The 15,333-nt window shown below is 39.1% G+C and overlaps 1 protein-coding gene across 1 annotated transcript in view; it reads right to left on the bottom strand.

Annotated features, from left to right (window-relative positions):
• The window catches only part of LOC140195710 (V-type proton ATPase 116 kDa subunit a 1-like), a 106,926-nt gene extending 92,011 nt beyond the window's left edge, over positions 1-14,915 (bottom strand). Inside the window, exons 1-5 of the mRNA XM_072254420.1 lie at positions 14,799-14,915; positions 14,381-14,459; positions 14,149-14,246; positions 10,655-10,783; positions 1,316-1,425 (exon numbers count right to left, since the gene is read on the bottom strand). Coding sequence (XP_072110521.1) covers positions 1,316-1,425; positions 10,655-10,783; positions 14,149-14,246; positions 14,381-14,459; positions 14,799-14,915 — 533 coding nt within the window. The remainder of the gene's footprint in view (positions 1-1,315; positions 1,426-10,654; positions 10,784-14,148; positions 14,247-14,380; positions 14,460-14,798) is intronic.
• Positions 14,916-15,333: the final 418 nt, after the last annotated feature.

Here is a 15,333-nt window from a genome sequence, read left to right as displayed (position 1 = left end):
ATGCCTTGCTGCACACTTGACTGCTCAGTGGGGGGGGGTACCGATGCTTTTTTTGCTGGTGGGGGGGGCTTTGCTGCTGCTTACGTGTGGGAGGGGAAGCTGGGAGGGCTTTGGGGTTCTAATATTTAACTGTCATTCATTCTTTGGGGCACTCCTCTGTTTTCGTGGATGGTTGTGAAGTAAAAGAATTTCACAATGTATTTTGTATACATTTCTCTGACATTAAAAGTACCTGTGAAACCTTTCAAACATTTTGAAACTGTGCTGCTCCAAAGGGCAATATATAAGATCATTCTTAACCCCAGCCAACCTATAGCTAGGAAAGTGATGATCCCCTCCTGTTAGACTGTTTGAGGTAACCTATTTTTTATTCATTCTTACTTTTCTTCTAATATTTATATATTTGTATATCTGAGCATTTGTAATGCTACCGTGACACTGTGATTTCCTTCAGAATCAATAAAGTATCTATTTTGTCTATCTATCTTTATCTTTGGAATGTATCTATCCTGTGTCCTTTGAATTCCCCCCAGAAACTTCAGCCTTTGTTGATCTGCCATCACCCCTGCTAGTGTCCCCTTCCAGTCAAATTTGGCCAGCTCCTCTCTCATGTCTTTTGTTATTCCCTTTACTCCACTGTAATACTGATACATCTGACTTTATCTTCTCCCTCTCAAACTGTAGTTAAATTCTGATCACTGTCTCCCAAGGGCTCCCTAATCAACATCCAACACCCAATCCAGAATTGCCTTTCTTCTAGTGGGCTCAATCATATGCTGCTCTAACAAGCTATTTTGTATGTTCTGGAGAGAGGCAGTGTAACTGATTTTTGTTTGTTCAGCTGAGGCAAACTGACTTGGTTAATAGGGTATACCTTGTTGCTGACATCCTTCCAGCATTATGAAAAAAAAAGCCAATGCAGCCAGTACACAGGCATAAATATTATATTTTTGTAATTAAAGATTTCCGAAATGTGAAGAAATGCAAACCCAAGGACTACAGGTTATGTATTGCAGATTATCTTTACACATTTTCAGCACTTCTAGAGGAAGCCACACTGCATAATTTAACTTGTAACAACCATAGCTAGCTGAATTCTAAATGAAAATAAAACTTAAATGTAGAAAGACAAATTATCTGGAAAAGGATGGAAGAGTCTGTCACAGCAACAACCCTTGGGAAGGAGAGAAATGTAAGCTGCATATTTCATGTGCTGTGTGTTTCGTCCCTTTGAGCTGTTTCTGCCAATTGTATTTTTGATTATTTTGTGCTAATAAAGCCTGTTGTAGACTGCCATTTAAAGGACCATATTTACCCCAGTTTCAGACGACCTCCTGCGCTAGTACTGCTATGTCTCCTTGAAAACCCTGTTACGTAGACGGACTCTTCAGAGGGCAGCTCGGAGCCTGACAGCTGGGATTCCGCCTGGGGAAGACAAAGCCCAATGCACTTTAACGGCTGCAAAGTGCTTTTATTCTTCGATTACTACAGACTAAAAGCTTGTTTTCCATGAAGTGAAGATTGTTTATCAATTATGTAAATATAGGACACCCATGCAGAAGACCCATTTGCAGGACTATTGTAAAAGAATCTAATTTATTCCTACAAATGAGAATAGAACAAATTGATAAAAAGCAATTTATCTTACAGTAACAGGGACTGAGAACTCACAGATGCCCATCCTGTTTGAGGTGTTGAATGAGCTCAGTGCTGATGTCAGTACTGACCCTGTCAAGAGTTTGTCAGCTCAGCTGGAAATCATGTAAATTAAGTATTGGCAATGGATATCCAGATAATTTGGGCTGTATATTTGATGCCTTCCCCCCTCTGTTCCTTCTCTTCTCTCTGCCACCCCCCGCCCCCCACGTCTCCAAGGTGTTGATTCCGGAAATTGTGGCTTGCTTTGGGGATATGTTCCTTGCAAATTTCATTACTAATGGGGATAAAATATTTTAATTTTGGGAGGTTTACTAAGGAGTTAAGACAGATTTTGAAGCAGTACCCCGATCCAGATGCGTAGGGGCGAGGCAGTTCTACAGCTGCTACAATGTTGTTCGCTCCTAACAAATTGAGACTGTTCATAAATAACTTGCATCATCTCCAGAAGTTTTAAACATGTCATGCTATAATGCACCAGACCACATATTCTGTCCTCTTAAAAAGTAGTATCACATTTGTTAGTAAACCAAAACTAAACGTTTAGTCCTGCCGAAGAGTTTCAGCCCGAAACGTCGGCTGTGCTTTTTTCCATAGATGCTGCCTGGCCCGCTGAGTTCCTCCAGTGTTTTGTGTGTGATGTGAAACATTTATTCATAAGCTAAGCAATATGTCGAGATGAAAAGATGAAGACAACAAATCAAATCTGACCACTAATGTTTAAGTATTCTGATCAGAACCTGTTTCTTACATAATCCTCTTTAATCTTTAATATATTTGAGCTGAAAGTACTTTGTAGACTTTTGAGAAATCATACATAAATAATGTAGTTCTTATGCTGATTGAGTATGATTTCATATACAAACTAAACCGAAGTATTTGGGCTGATGTTTGAATTTTGCACTTCATGGTGAACGTATAACAATTAATCAAATGGCTTTTTGAAGATCATTATTTAACTCTATTATTTGAATAACAATGAGAATATTGCCTCTTGACACCAGTTTGTACATCTCATAAACCTTCATACAACTTGCGCCAACTGGAAATTTAATATCTTGTCTGCTTCCATTTTAACACTAATTCCTTCATAACTATACAAGGAAATGTGTAAAATTCCATTGGTAAGGAGGTACCGAAACCTAAAGTCCCACGCCACCAGATTCAAGGAAAGTTTCTCTTCAACCACTTGGTTCTTGAACCAACCTGTGCAGCTTTAATCACTACCCCAGTGCAGCAACTGTATGGCTGTTTAGAACATTTTGTAGTACAATAACTTTGCTTTTTGTTGTAATTGTGTTCTTTCTCGCAAAAGTTGTGCATAATTTATGTTTTTATTTCTTTTGAATGTTGTGTATTTGATGCTATGTGTCTGTGCTGCTGCTACAAGTATTTTTTCCATTGTATCTGTGCATTTCTGTACTTGTGCATATGACAATAAGTTGCATTTTAACTTTGAATTATTCCTTTCTCATGCAGGATAGAAGAGAATGAGGAAACACATTTCCCAGCAAGTATGATGAATGATACAATGCTTTCTAAAAGTATTCATCTCCCAAACCTTTGTTCACATAAATGGGTATTACAACCAGGGATTATGATCACTTCAACTGAGAATTTTTATCTGTGAACTATATGCTCTTTTATCACAGTAGAGCCCCCAAATAAACAGAAAAAAATTGTAAAGCATGAAAAGCTAAAGATTCAAAAACTGAAATGTCAGCAATTCAAAAGTATTCATCCCCCTTTGTTCAGTACTTAGTTAAACGACCTCTCGCAGCTATTAGAGTCTTTTTGGATACAGGTAAGTCTCTATTTGCTTTGACCACCATGATAGAGCAAGATTTGCCCATTTCTTCCAGCAAAACTGATCAAACTGTACATTTTGGTTGAGGAGCGGTGGTGGACAGCAATCTTGAGGTCTTGCCAGTGATGTTCAATCAGGTTAAGGTCAGGGTACTGACCAGAACACTCAAAGGCATCACTTTTCTTCATTTTAAGCCACTTTGTGGTTGTTCTGTCAGTGTGCTCTGGGTTTTTGCCCTGCTGAAGATGAACTTCCTCCCCGTTTTAAGCTTTCCGGCAAGTTTTTATCCAGGATCTCTCTGTATTTAGCAGTATTCATCTTCCCATCAATTCTGACCATATTTCCAGTCCCTGCTGCTGAAAAGCATGCCTACAGCATGATGCTACCTCCACCATACTTTACAGTAGGAATGGTGTTACCTAGCTAATGCATAGTATAAGATTTACACCACACATACCGCTTACTCTTAAGGCTAAAATGTTCCATTTCAGTCTCGCCTAACCACAAGACCTTTTTCCACATCTTTATAGTATTTTATAAGTGATGGCTTGCAAAGTCTTTATGGGCAAGGATATTTTTTTTTTAGCCAGGGCTTCTTCCTTGCCATTCTTCCATAAATACCCTTTTTATGCAAGGCCTTAGAGATTGTGGATCCTGTTGCAGTCACTGACTATTGCAGTTCCCTTAAAGTGACTGTTGACATCACAGTAACCTCTCGTGCATGTGCCATTCGTCTCCAGTGACGAAGTTTAGAGGGGCGACCTGACCTAGGCAGTGTGGCTGTGGTTTCATATCTTTTCCACTTTTTCATGATGGATTGCACTGAGCTCCAAGGTGTGTTCAGTGCCTTTGATATGGCCTTGTACTGTTCCCCAGATTTGAGATTCTCCATTATCATTTCCCCGACTTGTCTTGAATGCTGTTTTTTGTTTCATTTTGGTTTGGTCTGATGAACATCTACCATACTGTTGGACCTTACAGAAAGAGGGGGTATTTATTCAGGTGATCCTCTGATTTCCTAAATATTTATCAACAAATTGGGTAAGTTGCTAAGGGAATAGTATCTCGCCAGAGGGAAGTTAGAGTAGTAATTATAAAAGGGATGGAAACTTTTCCAGCCTCACAATTTTGGTTTTTAATTTTAAGTAAATTGTTGATAGGTTTTTGAATTTTGGAATTTTTCTTTTAATTTGACATGATGCAAAATATATTGTAGAATAGCTCAAAATATCCTACTTCAATATGTTTTAAGTTTAGAAAATGAGACAGTAAAATGTGAAAATAATTGTGGAGGCCGAATGCTTTTTCAAGGCACTGTACATTATGCCTCCTACAGTCTTGTTTACTATGCAGTAATTTTAAATGTACTAGCTTTCAGGGGGTTGATACTTTTAATTGTCAATGTTGTATGTGAAGAAGGTGGATAAGGGAACTATCAGATTTTGATGAAAGGTTATTGGCCTGAAATGGTAGCTATGGAGTTCTTACCTATTATTTCCAGCACTTTCTGTTTATATTCTCTAGGGTTTGCTGAAATGCAATTGATTTGCTGATACAACACTAGGTTTCCCATTTCTGTAATGTAATTTGACTGAAGGTACAAGAAATAGTTTGGTAATTTATGAAGTTTTTTTTTAGGGTTTTCAAGGCTATCAGAACCATATTGTAACACCTATTTTAATTACATTGAACACAGAATATAAAAACAGAATTGCAGCTTTTTTTGTTGCAAGACAGACATACTGATGGTACCTCCTGTCCTTCAGTTGCCAGCCTCATACTTCCCGTCATGGGACACAGAGTAGGGATTTGGTATTTGGTGGATTGGTGCAATATTAAAGCACCTTGTGAGTGGTAGAAACCATGATGAACATCCAGTAATAGGACATTACTGTACTTTCCTGAGGTTAAGTCATCTGAATAAAGCCATAGTTTCATACAGTGATGCCCTGGACTGGTGAAACTCCGATTTCTAGTTGCTGGTTCCAGTAACCCTTGGTGAATGAATGTCTAGCAAACAAGAAATTTGTCATTTTGTAATGTAAGTATGAACAGCAAACAGGCTGGCTCTGTTGCTACCTCTTGTAACAGCTTGGAAGGTGCCATTTGTAAAGAACAAGATTGTAATCCATTCGACTTCTCTAAATAATACTTTGCCATCTGTCAGTTTCATTTCTTGTTGCAGGAATGACATAACCAGTCTGGTAAAGCAAAGTTTCTCTCACACAATGCTCCTCTGAAACAGCAGCTATTGTACGTTGCTCAGGAGGGTGTAATTAAAATCACTTTAAATATTGTTTAGAATGGACATTATTTGACTGTGGTATTACAAAACAATTTCATTTTAAACTTAAGTTAGGATCTAAGGTGCTTTTGGCAGGATCAAGGTCCATTAGAAAATGGAAATAGCTAGATATCTGGCAGTAAGTGAACATGACTGGTATGTTATTTTATTTTCTCAATCTCCTTGTAATAAAGTTCAAAAGTAAATAAGAAACAAAGGTAGCTCTACTAGACTTTATTGATCAGTGAAAAAGTCTTTGCTTAAATCAGTAGCTCTGTTTTTCTTTCTACAGATGCTGGCAGACCTGCTGAGTGTTTACAACATTCTCAATTTTTGTTTGTAGTTCCGTTGTTATTTCTTCTTCCAATCTGCTATTCAAATCACCAACAAATTTGCATGTGATGCCCGACAAGCTGTTGATCATTGGGGAGACAGTAAGTAAACAAACTTCTCTGCTTTAGGAATAGAATCATAGACATAATCATTTGGAACTCAGAGTAATGAGAGGGTGACAATATTTATTCTGAATAGAATTCACGCTATCATCAAATAGTCTAAAGTATGTGCTCATTTGTGAACTATTCCTTGTTCTTTCACAGGAACTACTGAAAATTCTCCTGTGCTCATTCAGCATTGGCTTAGAGTTGGATATGATTACTGCAGAACTGCTTTGCTCTCTCCACTGTCTCATCCATCATATCACTCAAACCAGACACACCCTGGTCTGAAATCCCAGACCTGATGTGGTAGGTCATTGGGCAGTGTGAGGTTTTGAAGATGATGGGAGGAAAGACTGAGACATTGTGCATTAGGGGGATGTAAAGGTTATAAAGCCTGATGGTGCCCAAAAGAATTATGTGGACATTAGATGATGCCTAATTATGACATTAGGTATTATCTAATGTCCACATATGATAGGCAGCAAGAATGGCAGATGGATTTAAAAAATGGATGTAACTTTTCCTTAAGGTGACATGTTCCAATATTTAGTCCCCTAAGTCAGAATTTAATAATCAAAAGTCAAAATTTACATACAATGAAGTTTGGATTATATGATTGAATAGGAATCATTAGAGCCAATTTTAATACTTTCTATAATTTTGATTCTCACTGACTAACTTTGAGGTTGAGGGAATAAGACCCTCAAAGAAGAAGAGTCAGGCATTCTTTTGGTATAGGTACCAAAATTCCATCCTCTCCTCTCCTTGAATACATTTAAAACTTTCAAAATGTGTGCCTCAGGAACACATCCAATATACAGTCATTAGTTTCTAGTTCATATTTTTAGTTTAAATTTTAAAGTGGTATCTTGGAATAAGTGAAGTATTATTAGCATGCAAATTCTTATGGTCACTGTAATTCTTCCAGTTGATCAAGGGAAGACAATAATCATATAGAAGGCAAAATAAAGATAATGAAACATTTTGTCAATAGGAAACCCATCACAGTTGGTTGGAAAAATCACTCCTGTCTCTTTCACAGGTCATTACTAAACTTATTGTTTTACTGAAGGTAGATGTGATAATATAGAAGGATTTTTCATTGCTGTTTCAGTTACAATTGTGTTTACTAGGCAGAGCTGTTAGTCCTGAGCTGAGCCCTTGAACCTGGAGGACCAGTGGACCACTCTTAGTCTGTTCTCTACCTTCTGACCTGTTTGGCATGGGTGACCCTAACAAGAGCCAAAGCATAAAACCCTGATTTCAGCCAACATAACTCTCTGGCTCATTGAAGCACGCAAGCCTCCAAATGCAACAAGATTGTGATCCTCTTGGATGCCCTGGACGCCGCGAGAGATGGAGGACCTTCATTGCTGCCCTAAATGCCAGAGGCGTACAATTGATATGTACTACAGGTACGGTATGTTAAAAGATCCAGAAGCATAGAAACTAATTGCAATGGTCTGTTTTTAATTCTATAGGGTCCCATTTCTGGGTTCTGCTCCTTGACAATGCAGATCAGAGATAAAGTCCCTGCTCAAGTACATGCAATTCATTCACTGTTCATGTATTTGTAGTATTAGTTAGCATCAAATCTGTTCCATTGTTCTCGAAATTCTGGTTGTCCAACCTCTCCAACAAAATACACACACATCCCTATATTTTTTGCCTACTTTACATTCCCATCTGCATTGTGTACAGAAGTACAGGGTGGCTCTCCTGGCCTTGCCTCATGCTGTCCCAATATTTTATGAGTAGTACCCTAAAGCCTGTTGCAAGGGTTTGACCCAAAATGTTGAGTTTCTCCAGCAAATTGTTTGTTGCTTCAAATTCCTGTATATGCAGATCCACTTCTATATTTCCACCTTTTTGTAAGGACCTATGTCTACATTGCCGACTGCCGAAGAGCTGAGTAAAGCCATCGACAGCCTGCCCACTGGGAAGGCACCAGGATTGGATGGCATTTCACCAGAGGCCATCAACTGTGCAAAGGGTGTCCTGCTAAACCACCTGCATGAACTATTGTGCCAGTGCTGGACAGAGGGAGCAGTGCTGCAAGACATGAGAGACTGCAACATTGTCACCATATATAAGAACAAAGGGGACAGAAGCAACTGTAACAGCTACAGGGGAATCTCCTTGCTGAGCATCTTTGGGAAGGTCTTCGTCCACGTGGTCCTAAACGGACTGCAGAAAATAGCCGAAAGGGTATATCCCGAGTCTCAGTGCGGTTTCAGGTCGGAACGCTCCACAATCGACATGATCTTCTCCCTTCGACAGCTACAAGAGGAATGCAGAGAACAAAGGCAACCACTCTATGTCGCTTTCATTGACCTTACGAAGGCCTTCGACCTTGTGAGCAGAGACGGCCTGTTCAAAATCCTCGGCAGGACTGGTTTCCCCCCGAGGCTCCTCAGGATAGTTCAGTCATTCCACACAGACATGAAGGGCGTCGTTCAGTTCGATGGCTCTTCTTCGGAGGCCTTCAACATCCACAGCGGTGTGAAGCAGGGCTGTGTGCTTGCCCCCACCCTGTTTGACATCTTCTTCGCAGTCATGCTGAAGCACGCCTTTGGAACATCAACTGATGGTGTCTACCTCCACACCAGATCGGGCGGGAGGCTGTTCAGTCTGTCCTGGCTGAGGACAAAAACCAAGGTTTGTGAAGTACTCATCAGGGACATGTTGTTTGCAGACGACGTGGCACTGGCAACACACTCTGAAGAGCAACTGCAACGCCTCATGGACAGCTTCTCAAGAGCCTGTCAGGACTTCAGCTTGACCATCAGCCTGAAGAAGACCAACGTGTTGGGCCAAGGCGTTGAGCACCCCCCTGCCATTACCATCAACAACTACGAGCTGGAGGTAGTTCACGAGTTTACATACCTTGGCTCCACCACCACCGACAGTCTCTCCCTAGACCCCGAGATCAATAGACGGATCAGACGAGCAGCTTCAACGTTCGCCAGGCTGACAAAGAGAGTCTGGGAGAACAGAAAGCTGACGACGCACACCACAGTCTACAGGGCCTGCGTCCTCAGCACACTGCTTTACGGCAGCGAGACCTGGAGCCTCTACTCCAGACAAGAGCTGCGTCTCAACGCCTTCCACCTTCGCAGCCTGAGACGCATCCTGGACATCACGTGGACCGACTGAGTCACCAACAATGAGGTCCTGGCCCACACCCAGATACCTAGCCTCTACACCCTGCTCCAACAACGCCGTCTCCGCTGGCTGGGCCGCATACACCGCATGTCAGATGGGAGGATCCCGAAAGACCTGCTGTACGGGGAACTGGCCTCCGGCAAGAGAGCACAAGGGCGGCCCCATCTTTGTTTCAAAGATGTTTGCTAGAGAGACATGAAGTCACTGAAAATGAATGTCGAGAGGTGGGAGGACATCGCAAGCGATCGCTCTCACTGAAGGCTGGAACTACGCAGAGGTCTAAAAAGAGGAGAAGAGAAGCTGAGGCTTGCTGCTGAAGAAAAGCGCACTCGTCGGAAAAACAGCACCAAGACGACACTGGAGGACAGCGCTTTCGAGTGCAGTCGCTGCAGCCGAGACTGTCACTCCCATGTGGGCCTCTACAGCCACAACAGACTCTGCTCTAACACAGACTGAAGCAAGACTTTCCAGGCACAGATCCATGGTCTCGCGAGACTAACAGATGCCATCATTATGTCTACTACAGTTAATTTCTGAGAATTGACTTTTTCATTGAATCTGATTAATTTATCAGGACTACATCTATGCCAAATGCAGGCAAGATTCTGCTTTGTTCTTGAACTTTTAGTAAGCAGGAGTCTCCACCAAAGAGACAGTGACCTGGAGGTTGTTATCCATCCAGGAATGTTTCGGAGTTTTTCTCTAAGCAGCCTAGGAAAAAATTGCGCAGTGGCCTTATTTATTTTGTTATCTTTTAACAGTTTTGGTTATCAGTTATATAATAATTTGGGCAAGGGTAAAATGACTGCCTGACTAATAGCCAAGAGTCTTCCAATCCTAACAGTATGGAAGAGTAATGTAATGATGGATAAAAGCAATGGAATAAAAAGTTCCTGACCTGAAACACTAACTCTGTTTCTCTCTCTACATATGCTGCCTTTCCTGCTAAGTATTTCCAGCATTTTCTGTTTTTATTTCAGACTTACAATATCTGCATTATTTACTATCTCGATGTGGGTTATGTGTTTGTTTGTATATGTGTGTTGGGACTAGCATGGAAGATGAAGGATAATGTCACAGTTGGCAAAAATGTTTTTCCAAACAAAATAATCGTTAAATCCCAGTACTACCTATTAAGCAGTTATAAGAATGAAATACAAAATAAATACTAAATTAGACATATTAGTAGAACTATCCTAAGTAGAGAACACTTTAATATTTCTCTTGATGGCACTTGTTACTTGATGATGCTGCTATAAAATCATCTGCAATAACTTCTCTCTGTGGTAATAACTGACATACCTCTTCAAAGAAGTCTTCAGTTATCTGAAGAAGAAATTTTAGCTCTGTCAGCTCCAGGCAATTATTTTTCAAAGCTTCTTGGTTTGTGTTGATCTCTTTCAGCTCCTTTTCCAGCCTTTCAAAAACAGTCTAAATGAGAAACCATGAGGATGTTACTATTTCAATTACTTATTGCTCTGCGAAAAACCCTTATAGGGAGCAGATAAGCACAATTAAAATTAACATATGGAGAAAACAATGGATTGAAATGTTGATAGATAAAATATCATTTTATAAAAAGGATTAAAATATCTTTTGATTGAAATTATAAGCAAAGTATAAATTGATTGGCACTTTGCCTTTTAGTTGCTTTAAATCGCAGACAGATTGCTATGAATCTATCAGTATAAATATTCATTAAAGATAGAAATTATGGAGATAAGATTCAGTTAATACTTAGAACGTTTGTTACATTTCAATGGAAATAGATTCCAGGATTAATTTTAACTGTAATTATTCTGAACCATTGTGACAAAGTTTGGTTATGTGGAACATAGGAACATATACTTCATTAAGGTCTGTGGCACTCATTGCTCAGAATGTGAGGACAACCATTTGGGGAAGAAAATATTGGTAAAAACAATTTCTAGAAATCAGAGGAGAACTACATAGTCCTTTGAGAATAGCATTATAAAGTCCAGTACAAGTGTAAGGTACACACAAACAATAGGCAAAATGTCCTTACGGCCATCTTCCCCCTTTAATAAAATTGTGGTTGATCTTACTGCACTCTGATGAAAAAAAAAGTGATGAAAAATCTATGCCCAACTGATTCTGCTATTGTGATTGTGTTAAATAGTGAAATTAGTAGTCATTTATTATTTCAGAAATGTTGTTTTAAGTTTATCCTAGAAGCCCAGATAGTTTCAGATTTCTGGATCAGTATGATCTCTTACTGGGAATGTCTGACCTGTACAAAAAAGGATGGGTTACCCTGAAATTAAGGGGGAACCAATATTCTTGTGGGTGGGTTTACTAGAGCTGTCTGGGATGGTTTTAACTAATTTGGCAGGGGAAAGGAACCAGAATGATATGGTTGAGGATGGGTAGTCGGTATACAAGCAGGTGCAGTGTCAGGAAGGACAGGCAAATAATAGTACAAAGTTGCAGTCAGTGGGATGAATTGACTGGGGCAAAATCAAAAAAGCTGATGAAAACAAGACTGAAGGTGTTATATTTGAATGCACACAGTCTAGGGAATAAGGTAGATGATCTTTTTAGCGCAGTTAGAAATTGGCAGGTATGATGTTATTGGCATGGTTGTGTCTTGGCTGAAAGAAGATCATAGCTGAGAGCTTAATATTCTGGGATACACCTTGTATTGAAAGGACATGCAGGTAGGCAGAAGGGGTCGGGTGAAGTGGTTCGATAGGTAAAAAATGAAATTAAATCCTTAGAAAGAGGTGATAGGATCAGAATATGTAGAATCCTTGAGGTAAAAAGACCGTCAAAATGCTGGAGGAGCTCAGCAGGCCAGGCAGCATCTATGGAAAAGAGTACAGTTGATGCTTCTAAGACACTTCAGCAGGACTGGAGAAAAAAGATGAGGAGTCAGAACTCGGAGTACTTGGAGGCACATGATAAAATAACCCAAGGTCAGCATAGTTTTCTTAATATTGCTTGATAAATCTGTTGGAATTGCTTGAGGAAATAAAAGGTGGATAGAGAAAAGAGAGTCAGTGGATACTGTTTACTTGGATTTTTAGAAGACCTTTGATAAGGTACTGCACATGAGGTTCCTAAACAAGATAAAATCCATGATTTTCTGCAGGGGTCCATCCCTGTTAAGGCAGCAGGAAGATAAGTAAATGATTTGGATGACCAAATTATTTGTCCAAATTTGCACACAATAAGAAGATAGGTGAAGGGGCAGGTAGAATTGAAGAAGCAGGGAGCCTTCAGAAGGACAGATTAGGAGAATGGGCAAAGAAGAGGCTGATGGAATATAGAGAAGGGAACTGTATGGTCATGCAATTTGGTAGAAGGAATAAAGGTGTTGACTAATTTCTATATGGGGAAAACATTCTAAAATTGGGTGTGCAAAGAAATTTAGGAGTCCCCATGCAGAATTCCCTAAAGGTTAACTTGCAGGTTGAATTGGTGTTAAGGAAACCAAATGCAAAATTAGCATTCATTTCGAGGGCACACAAATATAAATGTGGTATTTAATGCTGAGGCTTTATAATGCATTGGTCTGACCACACCTGGGGTATTGTGAGCAGTTTTGAGGCCCTTATCTAAGAAAAGATGTGCTGGCATTGAAGAGAGTCCAGAGGAGGTTCATAGGAATGAAAGGATTAACATGTCATGAGTGTTTGATGGCTCTGGGCCTACACTCACTGGAGCTAAGAAGAATGACAGGGAACCTCATTGAAACCTATTGAAAATTGAAAGGCATAGATGGAGCGGACGTTGAGAGAATTTTTTCTATAGTAGGGGAGTCTAGGGCCAGAGGACCAGCCTCAGAATAGAAGGATGCCCTTTTAGAACAGAAATGAGGAGGAATTTCTTTAGCCAGAGGGAGGTGAATCTGTGGAATTCATTGCTACATATGGCTGTGGAACCAATTCACTGGGTATATTTAAAGCAGATATTGATTAGTAAGGGTGTGAAAGGTGAAGAGAGGAGAATGGGGTTGAGAAGGATAACAAATCAGCCATGTTGGAATGGGAGAGCAGACTCAATGGGCCAAATAGCCTAATTATGCTCCTACTGTTTGTCTTATGGTCTATGATTACTAGATCGTTGTATTGTCCAGAATGATTATTGTCACATGCATGATAATAAAAATACCCCAAATAGTTACCAAAGGAGTAATGTTGGAAGAGGTTAGGATCTAAATAAAAAGAAAATATCTATAATGGTGAATAGTGATTGGCCATTTTAAAATCATTAGACTCTCAATCAGAGGTCATACATTAATTTTTTATATTATTTGATTGACTCCTTAACTGAATGTGGCTCACCAATTTCTAGCAAGAAAATTGGTACAGAACAAAAAGGAGTTGAAGGAATAGTCATCTTGTCTTCCCATAAGTGGATGAATAGCACATTAATGTGAAAGATGAAAGTCACTGGGAAATGAGATCTGTGTGTGGAAATACAGCAAGGCAAATATAACAACTGGTGGACAACTATGTGCACAATACAGTAATTAATTTGCATATTCCTCATAAATATATGAGAAGAAAGTGATAAATATTAAATCAAATCTAAATTAAATTTTGAATCTTATTTACCAAGAACAATTATGTTTACATCACGGAAGGTTTCCAAGGAGCAAACCTAATCATACTATGTAGTACTGTAACATTAAACTTATGGGATTTTAAAAATCGAAACATGACTCAATATTTCTTAAAATGTTATCCATATTATAAAGGAATCACAGAAGAAGAAGGTAACAATATCCTGCATAACCAATAACATCAGTATTTGCAGAAATCAATGCTTACCTCCAATTCAATGACATCTCTGGGGCAAGGGGCTTTGTCATTTTCTGCACTTTCAATGATTGGGATATTAGCTTTTGTAATTTCTTTTTCTAAAAAGCCTGCAGAAGGGAAGTAAATAACACACAGCTTGAAGCACATTAGTTTTTAACAATGTTGATAATTTTTCTAAATGAATTATATAAGTAAAATTGTAATTATGCAACTGGGGTACAATCTCTCTCTGAAAACCTACGTAGAATTCTTTCCATTTCTTCACATCGCCTGACTTCATTCACAAATTTTCTCTGGAATGCAACAATCCCTGGATTCAGCTCCAAGCGTAAGGGAAGAATCAGATGAGATGTTATTAACAATGTGAAAGGCTTATTGATAGACAGTATTGTGTCCAATATTTGTTTGATGATGAACTTCAATGTAAGATAAATTACAAAAAAAAAGAAATTATTAATCATTTACTCAAAATTTGCTAAAGGAATACAGGAAACGTCACATCTGTTACGTGGTTTCAGTAGCGAAATATCTAAGAGCTCCTTTTGTTTTCAAGGGATATAAAGATATGCTTGAAAACATTTATTACACTGTCAATTTTTTGCAAACAGGAAGAAAACAGCATTGTCAGCAGATTTTGTTTTGCATGAAACGGTACTTACATCTCTGAATTGTACAAGTCCTAGTTCTCCCAATTCGTTAACCGAACAGTATGCTGTTTCAGTCTGAAAAAAGAGTTGAATCAAGCACATTTCTTCACTCCTGAAAATTGAACCCATTTCACTTGCGATTTCTCACCAAGAAGTCGAAGTCAGAAGATTTACTTTATTCTATTTGATCTCAAAGTTCTCTCCTGGAAAAAAAAGTTGCACAATCAGTTCATATATTAATCCTGAGTCTTCTTCCTTCTCCAAAGATTTAAGTTGAAAAGCATTTTTAAGTTAATTAGCATTGATTCTTTATGGTTAACTTTTATGGAAATCCAGCTGCATACAATAGGATTGCTAGGAATACCCAAGTTCGTTGTTTCACCGTTCAGCAAACATGAACGTAAGTTTGTCTATCAGAGCTTAGGAAGACCTTATCTTATCACACAACTGTTTATATTTATACTCTATGATAAAAATTAAGCATAATATGCAAACAAGACCAGTCACTGAGACAAACACAAGCAAATGTGTTCTGGTGATGCACAAA

This window comes from Mobula birostris, chromosome 3, assembly GCF_030028105.1.
Source record: "Mobula birostris isolate sMobBir1 chromosome 3, sMobBir1.hap1, whole genome shotgun sequence".
Taxonomy (NCBI): Eukaryota; Metazoa; Chordata; class Chondrichthyes; order Myliobatiformes; family Myliobatidae; genus Mobula; species Mobula birostris.
The sequence above is the reverse complement of the archived record's forward strand: the minus strand, read 5'-3'. Positions and strand labels throughout refer to the sequence as shown.